The sequence below is a fragment of the Canis lupus genome, chromosome 3, assembly GCF_048164855.1.
Source record: "Canis lupus baileyi chromosome 3, mCanLup2.hap1, whole genome shotgun sequence".
NCBI classification, from domain to species: Eukaryota; Metazoa; Chordata; class Mammalia; order Carnivora; family Canidae; genus Canis; species Canis lupus.
Window position 1 is genome coordinate 78,675,707 of NC_132840.1, and position 9,764 is coordinate 78,685,470.

The 9,764-nt window shown below is 38.3% G+C and overlaps 1 protein-coding gene across 1 annotated transcript; it reads left to right on the top strand.

The window, feature by feature from the left end:
- Positions 1-8,219: 8,219 nt before the first annotated feature.
- LOC140625386 (olfactory receptor 10G9-like) lies at positions 8,220-9,155 on the top strand. The gene has a single exon (XM_072812661.1). It carries the CDS (start codon positions 8,220-8,222, stop codon positions 9,153-9,155), a length of 936 nt encoding a protein of 311 aa, XP_072668762.1.
- Positions 9,156-9,764: the final 609 nt, after the last annotated feature.

Consider the following 9,764-nt stretch of genomic DNA (forward strand, 5'->3'; position numbering starts at 1 on the left):
CTTTCACTTAGCACACTGTTTTTGAGTTCCATCCATTTTATAAACTGCATTAGTGTTTTTTTTTTCTTTTTTATTGCTGAATGCTATTTCAAGGTTTGAATATGCTCTCTTTTTTAATCCATTTACCAGTCAATGAATAACAGACTTAATTGTTTCCATGCTTTGGCTATTATGAATAATTCTGCTATGAATTCATGTTTCTATGGACATAAATTTTCATTTCTCTTGTGAAGATTTGTAAAAATGGAAATACTAGATCATATGGTAAATTCAAGTGAAATTATTTGAGACAGTGCCAAATTTTTTTCCAAAGTGGCTATACGTTTTTGCTTTTTTAGAAGCAATGTAAAGAGATTTAAGTTTCTCTACATCTGATAACACCTGTTACTGCTTGTTCTTTAAAAAAAAAAATTTTTCACTAGATGTGAAGAGAGATCTAAACTGAATTGGTTGAAATATCAAGGATACGTATCTACAAGTAATGTGAGGGACATTATAATATATAAAAACATTGATCTGAATCAAGTCCACCTTAGCAGAATGTGAAATTACCCTGCAATTATTTCCTTGTTCACAAGTGTGAGGGTGGAATTGGTGTTCTCAGCAACTGAGAGAATCTCCAGATAGGCTTCCTGATGCTGGGGTAAGGAGGGACTATTTTTTTAAAGATTTTTATTTAAATTCCAGTTAGTTAACTGGAATATTAGTGTCAGATGTACAATATAGTGATTCAGCAATTCTATTCATCACACCATGCTCATCACAACAAGTGCACCCCTTCATTCCCATCACCCATTTAACTCATCCCCTTACTGACCTCTCCTCTAGTAACCATCAGTTTGTTCTCTACAGTTAAGCATCTGTTTCTTGGTTTCTCTCTCTCTCTCTCCCTCTTTTTCCCCTTTGCTTTTGTTAGTTTCTTAAATTCTACATAAGAGTGAAATCATATGGTATTTATTTTTCTCTGACTGACTTATTTCACTTAGCATAATACCCTCTAGTTGCATTCACATCATAGCAAACAGCAAGATTTCATTCTTTTTTTAATTGCTGAGCAATATTCATATATATACATATATATAGATATATGTATATATATATATATAAGCTCTTGTGGTCCACATTCTTGCTAGTACTTGGTATATTCGCAGATGACACATTTTTTTCCACCAATCTTAAAAGCATAGATTTACATATTGTTGTAGGTTTTTAAAAAGATTTATTTACTTATTTGAGAAAGAGAGAGGGTGGAGAGGAGGACCAGAGCAGAGGGAGGGATAGAAACTCAAGCAGACTCCACAATGAGCATGGGGCTTGATGAGGGCCTTGATCTCATGACCCTGAGATCATGACCTGAGTCAAAACCAAGAGTTGGATGCTTAACTGACTGTGCCACCGAGGTGACTCTATTATTGTAGTTTTAATATGCATTTATATGATTACTAAGGAAGTTGAGCATGATTTCTTTGCTTTTTCAACCTTTCTTATTTCCCATTTCTCTGTAAAGTCTATATGTGACTTTTGCCTATTATATTTGTTTTTCTTTTACTTCTTGATTTAAATATTTTTCTATATTACCACTAATACTTTTTCTTTTCTCTTTAGTTTATGTGTAGTAAGCATGTTCTCTCAAGGTGTAACTTACCCCTTGCTCTATCTTTAGAATGTTTTTGATAATTCATCCTTATCAAAATTAAGAATTCCTACTTAACTTTTTGTGTGTCTTTTTAAAAGTTGTTATCTAAATTCCAGTTAGTTAACATACAGTGTAATATTAGTTTCAAGTGTACAATTTAGTGATTCAGCATTAAATACAACACTTGGGGCTCATCAAAAGTGCACACCTGAATACTCACCACCTTACGTTCCAGCAATCACTCTACTAGGTATTTACCCAAGGGATTCAACAATACTAGTTCAAAGGGACACATGTACCCCATGTTTATAGAAGAACTATCAACAATAGCCAAATTATGGAAAGGGCCCAAATGTCCGTTGACTGGAGAATGGATTTTATCACATATATGACAGGTACAGTTTTGGTTATGTTGGGTAAAGATTTAGCTGTAGTGACTCATGCACTTATGGACACACAGAATATTATGTCAGTTAACTATACTGGTGACATAACACTAATAGGAGCTGGTGTGCAGGAAATAGAAGATAACCAAGATGACCTGCAAATTCATATCTGTACTGATTTGTGGGAGTAAAACCTACAGAAACAAACTGCCACCTCAATGACAGTTGGGGTCATCTAGTTGTCTTGGGATGAGTTAGGCTAGTCCACAATATCCGGTCCAGTTTGATAATGTTCAGCAATGTCAGCTTGTACTATGCTCCAGTTTCTTCTATTTCATTTTACTCCTGAAATACCAAATACGTAGTTTCAAGGATCTATGTGATGTACTGACATAGGATGAAGGACACGACTTCCCTTGCTATTCCTATTTCCACATGGCGGGGATCTCCAAGGTTTCATTTTCTTGGCCCATTACATGATGAAAAATATCTGCCCTGTCATCTGACATAAAATGTAGAATTGCTGGCATTTATCCCCCGGCTGAAAAAGTATTTGGGCAAACATGTAAGGCAGTAATTTGTCTACTTTGCTTTCTTCCTGACGCGGGCAGTGAAGCTAGGTAATTCCATGGGAAGCCCCTGCATACAACTACATCCAGACGTAAAAGTTAATCATAAATGACTGCAGCATAAATTGGCAAGATCAAAACATGGTTGTGTCTTGCAGAAACAATGGCATGATTCACCCCATCGGCAACATTGACATGCTGAGTTTCCTTATAAGAGGATGTGTTGAAGAAGACAGATGTCCTTAATGTTAGCTATTTCCTCATAACCAGTTGCAAAATAAGTCTTGTACTTCTACATATATTTCTACATTACTTTGGCATGTATGTGTTTACAGAGCTTCATTCCTCTTCTCTATGCAGTCCATTATTTTATCTAAGATGTGTTCACAGAAATTTTACTAGTTTGTCCATAAGGCACACCGTGTTGAGTTAGAGTTGTTTCAGACTAGAGATGGAATTGACATCACTCAGATCTGGATCTGGATGGAATAAATGGTGATGTATCAGAATGGCTCCCTATGTGAAGGGAATGATGTTAGGAATACAACTGCTTTGTAGCAGGTGCTGACATTGTGTGCATGTAAGTAGGCAGGAGAGGATGTATACAGATGATGTGCAGTCAGTGCCATGGTCAGGCATGGATCTTTACTGGCACACTTATTTGTTCATACACTTTGGCTATGTATCATTTAAACACTCTTGCAGTAAGTGGGCCTGCATTTTGCTACAGAAACAGCAATACCAGATACTTTCCCATTCCCTCTAGTAAATATGGAACATGGTCATGGGATCTGGACTGACCAATAAGATATATCAACCTAGATTTTGGGTCAGAAGTAAGGGCAATTAAAGGCACATGCAAGAGAGGATGATTTGGGTGATGACCATGACAGGATTAGCAGCATAGAGATTTGAAAGGCAGGGTGACAACATCCTGCAGCATGTTCATGCTTGTGGTGGGGGTATAAGCCCCCGTGGACAGTAACTCTCCATGGAAATGTCAGTGGACCATCACCACAAACTTATTAGGCACAATTCTGAAATAATTCTTCCTGGTTTTCCTGTTTCCTGTTCCTTTTCCAAGTTTAATCAAACTTGGCTTTTCTAGGGGTTTGTTACATGAGTGTGTGTGGGTCGTGGGGAGAGGGAAAGAATGTATTTCAAGTGAAGTATAAATTTTAGTTTAGCTTACTTTTTACACTTAAAATATATATTGTGACCATCACTGCAAGTCAACTGATCAATTTCCAAATCTTTAATTTTCTGGTGTCTTTAGGCACATAACAATGTACCTAATTTAAATTAATTAGATTGTATCATATATGATATATTATTGCTCCCATCTTTAAAATCCTTTTGTCTTTTTTTTTCAACATCACCTCTTAACTGCAGATCAATAATCTCATTTTTATCCTTCTGCTCCTTTATCTATCTCCTACGATATACAAATTGTCATTGTTTTCCTTAAAAAGATGGTACAGTGCTAACAACACTACTGTGCATTATTGAAAATATCTCATGAAAGCCACACAGAGTTAACTGGTGTAGTTATAATCTTTCAGGTACTGCTTAATATTTATGATGTAGCAGTACCACACTTTATTCAGCAATTTCTCTTTAAGGATATTCACTTGGTTTTCAGTTGTTTCATCACTAGAAATCATGTATGAACACACACTTTTAAATTTTTTATTTTTTTAAGTAATCTCTACATCCAAAGTGGGGCTTGAACTCATGACCCCAGGTTGAGTCCGAGGCTTTTCTGACTGAGCCAGCAAGGATATCCAACACAATTGTTTGAAATAGGCCACTTCTGATTAGTGTTTTGTTTTTTTTTTTTACCAATGAATAGATTCCTAAAGTTGAATTATTGGAATTAAGAGCATATGAATTCTAAACATCAATAACTACTGTCATATTGCTTTCCTAAAGAAGGCTCTGTAACTGTATAGATTTGTACCAATATTAGTAGGATGAAGCTTTTCACTGTATCCAAGCCAGCAACAGCGTTGATATTAGTAACTTAAATTAGTTATCTTTTTTGTAAAAGTTCTGACAAACCGATAAGAAAAAGACTGTTGCCTCAAAACAAAGAAATCAATAAAGTTCATAAAAAGCTTACTTACAAATTAAGAACTACTTTAATATATCAAGTGTTTACACATGCTTATAAGAACATAAAAGTTGAGACATCAATGCACTCTATTACTTATACAACTGGGAAATAGTTATGTGTCCTTAGGTATTTCCTTCAGTGAAGACACTCTAAAACTCTAAACAACAAAAAACAAGTTTGGAAATTTAGATGTTTTATCACACCTTAAAAAGATGGTGGAAGAGAGAGTTGCATTGAAATGGAGCTTGGGAACAGATGATGACCATTTATGGATTCTGGACAATATTAAGTTGAGAGACACCACTTATGTGTTTATCTGTATCCCTGTTGGGGGAAAAGGTCCTCCTTCCCTCTACTTAGGTATAAATATCAGTTTCAGAAAGAAATGAACTCTTCTCAGGAGGGTTCAAAAAGCAAACACAGTGGGTAAAATATTCATGATTATCAGAAACCTTTCATTAGTCTCTTCTTGTTGTTTTTCTGCTCATCAAGGGAATCTGAAGACCCAAGAGGAATCCATTCCCTTAGACACTAAATCAAGTTAAGTTCCCGCCTATCTAGCCATCTTAGTTTCCATTCCTTGCACTTCTACTAGCTGAATCTTGAATAGATATGAGCCATTCTTTCTCACCAAAGAATCATAGGTGTACTGGTTCTTTGAGTAATAACTTGTGACCTACTGCCTTGACAGTGAAAAATTGAAAGAAAGAAAAAACACAGATGAGTTTTATACAGAAATGAATCATATACTGTAAGGTGAGTTCTTAAAATAGTAGATTTCTCTTAGTCTTCCTACTTTCCCTTCTGAACTTCCACTGAGAGATAAGATGCTTGGGCATTGTTAGACCTCCTTCCACAGTGGGTTACCAAGTTTCTCTTTCCCTTTCTCTGTGTGTTTCCCTCTCTCTCTTCATACACACACACACACACACACACACACGCACATTGACACATGTGATTGAAAGTCTGTGTTAAGTTTTAGGCTACTTTGCAATTTACCCAATGAAAAGGTTCCTATTTCATCTAATCTGATTGTGAAGTTATCCTGAGTAGGGGATCCCACTGGTAAAGAAGAAATTTCAGATACATTTGTACCATTTTTTGAATTCTGATATCCATATGGGTGATTATGATAATTCTGGCTCTGTTATTCTCTGATTTGAAATATCTGGTTTCAAAGTGTTTTCATGTGTATAACTGACACCATATTACACTATTCTTAGGTATACAAGATAGTGATTCAACTTCTCTGTACTTTATGCTATGCTCACCACAAACATAACTATCATGGGTTACCATACAACGCTGTTGCAATACCATCAACTGTACTTTCTATGCTGTGCCTTTTATTCCCATGACTTCTTCATTCCACACCTGGAAGCCTGAATCTCCCACTCTTTTTCACCCATGAAAATTGTAGCTTTGATTAGCTTAAGCCACATTGTCTAAACACAGGATATATTTTGCCTAAGCTTTGCTGAAAACAGAGATCATGGCTTCTCTCATATTGTGGAGCCAGTTACATAGTCTTCCTTCAAAAAATAATAACAATAACAGCAATAATAATAAGAATCCTGCACTCAAGACAAATTTGGATTAAATAAAAATATCAATATTGTCTGACCTTTCATTGTACAGAGTCCCAACATTTCTTGACATCAAGCTGACATGCATCCTTTCCTCTGGAGTTGGTTCTGTTTTTCTTGTCTCAGGTAGTAGGTTATAAATAAGAGCCATACACTTGATGGAGAGGTCTTCTTTTAGAAGGGCATTGCCTGGGGATCCCTGGGTGGCGCAGCGGTTTGGCGCCTGCCTTTGGCCCAGGGCGCGATCCTGGAGACCCGGGATCGAATCCCACATCAGGCTCCCGGTGCATGGAGCCTGCTTCTCCCTCTGCCTGTGTCTCTGCCTCTCTCTCTCTCTCTCTCTCTCTCTCTGTGACTATCATAAATAAATAAATAAATAAACTTAAAAAAAAAAAAGACTATTATTTAAAAAAAAAAAAAAAAAAAAAGAAGGGCATTGCCTGAATTTATGAATATGAGGAGTGGACGGTGGATAGACGGATATTATCTCAAGGTATGGCAAATTAGAAAATATCCAGATATTTAGGATGGAAGGATATAAGTAGAAAACTGCCAGTGGATTGTGTTTGGGAGGACACATATGAATTTTATGTTCCTGGAGCCTCAGAAAGGATAGCCTAGTGTAAGAGAAGCATGGAGCCAGCAATGTACAAGGCTTGGAATTTTCTGGATCATATGAAAGATTACAAGGATCATGTCATGGAGTTGAGTTTCTCAACCTCTTTTGATAGAAGTTCCTTTTTAACCAATTAGTGATTGTAGTGTGATACCGGTCCCAATACAGTGATGAAGGGCTCCTCAAACATCTAGCTTTGAAACTGAGAAGCCTCTACAGCACAAAGAAAATTTATTCTCCCATCCATTCCCAGTCTGATAGATTGGTAGATAGACAGATTGGTAGATATAGATAGGCAGGTAGATCTGTATCACAAGGCAACAATTTTGTATGATTCATTATCATTTCTTGAGTATCTCTCAAGTACCAGACTTTATTAAGGATTTTACAACTACTGTCTTATTTAACTTATATCTCAGCTGGCATTACTACTGCTGAATTGCATATGAGGACCCGAGAACATTATTCAGGAGTACTGTAGACTTTTGAAATGTGCAGTGCTATCAACCATTAAATTCTTGATTTTTTTTTTAATTTCCCCATGAACTGGAAAGAAAAGATGATTGCAAAAGCCCCCCACCCCCACCCCATTGCTGCCCCTTAGTGTACACTCCTGGCTGAATCGTCTCCCCTTGAGACTGTCCTGGCATAACACTCTTGATGTATTCTCTTACATCACAATTTGTCACAGCAAACTGGAGAGAGGTTCTCCTACTGGTTTTGAAGGAGCTTACTGCCACTTAATCGGGTGGCCAGATGGTTAGGACTTGAAGGTGGGCTCTAAAGCTGACTAATGAACCCTGCTACGAGCCAGCAAGACAGTCAGACACCTCTGTCCTAAGTTGCAAGGAACTGAATTCTGCTAATGATATCCAGAGACTTAGAAGAAGATTCCAGACCTCAGATGAGATTCCAGACACAGTTGACATCTTGATTTGAACCTTGAGCAGAACACCCAGTTTACCTGACTCAACACTGTAAGAATGGAAATTTGTGTTGTTTTATGCTGCTAAGCTTGTGTTCATTCATGATATATACCAGAGATTAATATAATGGATTTCAAACTTTCTTCTACATGTAGCTGTGTGTGCATATATTTGTGTGTGCCTGTGTTTCTCTGTGTGCAAAGAGAGAAAAAGAGAGAGAGGAAGAGAGAGAGAGGATGATGATGAAGACAATTGAGTTAAATTCTAGAATTATCTACCATGGATGATGTACTTGCCACATGAAAATGGTTTTCAGTTAAGTTTTCAGTTAAATGCTGAGTACCCTCTCTATTCCCATAGGGAGAGACACCAAAGCTGTGGAAAATGACAAACAGGAGCCTCGTAACAACATTCATCCTCATAGGCCTTCCCCATGCACCAGCCCTGGACATCCCCCTCTTCACAATCTTCTTAGTGATTTATGTACTCACCGTGATGGTGAACCTCCTCATCCTGCTGGTGATCATGGTAGATTCTCACCTCCACACCCCCATGTACTACTTCCTGACCAACCTGTCCTTCATTGACATGTGGTTCTCCACAGTCACTGTGCCCAAAATGCTGATGACCTTGGGGTCTCCAGGAGGCAGAATGATCTCCTTTCACAGCTGCATGGCCCAGCTCTACTGCTTCCACTTCCTGGGCAGCACCGAGTGTTTCCTCTACACAGTCATGTCCTATGACCGCTACCTGGCCATCAGTCACCCACTCAGGTACGCCAGCATGATGAGGGGGAGAATGTGTGCCCTCCTGGCCACCGGCACGTGGCTCAGTGGCTCTCTGCACTCTGCTGTCCAGACCACGCTGACGTTCCGTTTGCCCTACTGTGGGCCCAGCCAGATCCAGCATTACTTCTGTGATGCCCCTCCCATCCTCAGGCTGGCCTGTGCAGACACCTCCGTGAATGAGATAGTGATCTTTGTCAACATTGGGGTGGTGGCCTCGGGCTGCTTCCTCCTCATAGTGTTGTCCTATGTGTCCATTGTCTATTCCATCCTGAAGATCCGCACCTCAGAGGGGAGGCACAGAGCCTTTCAGACCTGTGCCTCCCACTGCATTGTGGTCCTTTGTTTCTTTGTTCCCTGTGTTTTCATCTACCTGAGGCCAGGCTCCAGGGATGCTGTGGATGGGGTCGTGGCAGTCTTCTACACGGTGCTGACACCCCTTCTAAACCCTGTGGTGTATACCCTGAGGAACAAGGAAGTGAAGAAAGCTCTGTTGAAGCTTAAAGACAAAATAACACAGTCTCAGAGCAAATAAACACTGGAAAGTAGATGTGCTCATTAAAAAAAGTGATATATTCAGTCATCAACATGCAATATATTACATGTGTAGTTCTCCGTGGTAATGTTGTCCACAATCATCCACTCATGAATATTTGTTTCACATATTGGTCTTAGGAATTTTTACACCAGAAGTAAAGTTTTATTGATGTTGAGCTTGCTTATATTTTGATCTATAAATTATTTCTTTGTGAAAGTTTTATTTTAATTTTTTCCACCTTATGGAGCTACAATTGACATATACCATTGTTTTGCCTTCTTAAAAATAAGTATTCTGGTTGGATCTCTGACACAAGGGTTGTATTTTTCATATACCTAAGTTTTAATACCTAAGTTTTTCTTAAAGCTTATGTACACAACTTGGGAATTTACACTCCTAGTCACAGTGTCCAAGGACAACAGCAAATATCAGTGTCACTTACTCATGATTGTAACTGTGTGACTACCTTCTCAGTTTATCAATGGCAGTGTATGGCTTTGTGTGTGTGTGTGTGTGTGTGTGTCCCCGTGTGACCACTCGTCTTCATGGCACATCCTGATCATGTTCATTGCTCCCACACTGAATGAGTTCTAAGCTGTGAGCAGC

Excerpts from the sequence above, each read along its gene's own strand:
- LOC140625386 (XM_072812661.1), top strand. The coding sequence starts at position 8,220 with ATGACAAACAGGAGCCTCGTAACAACATTCATCCTCATAGGCCTTCCC.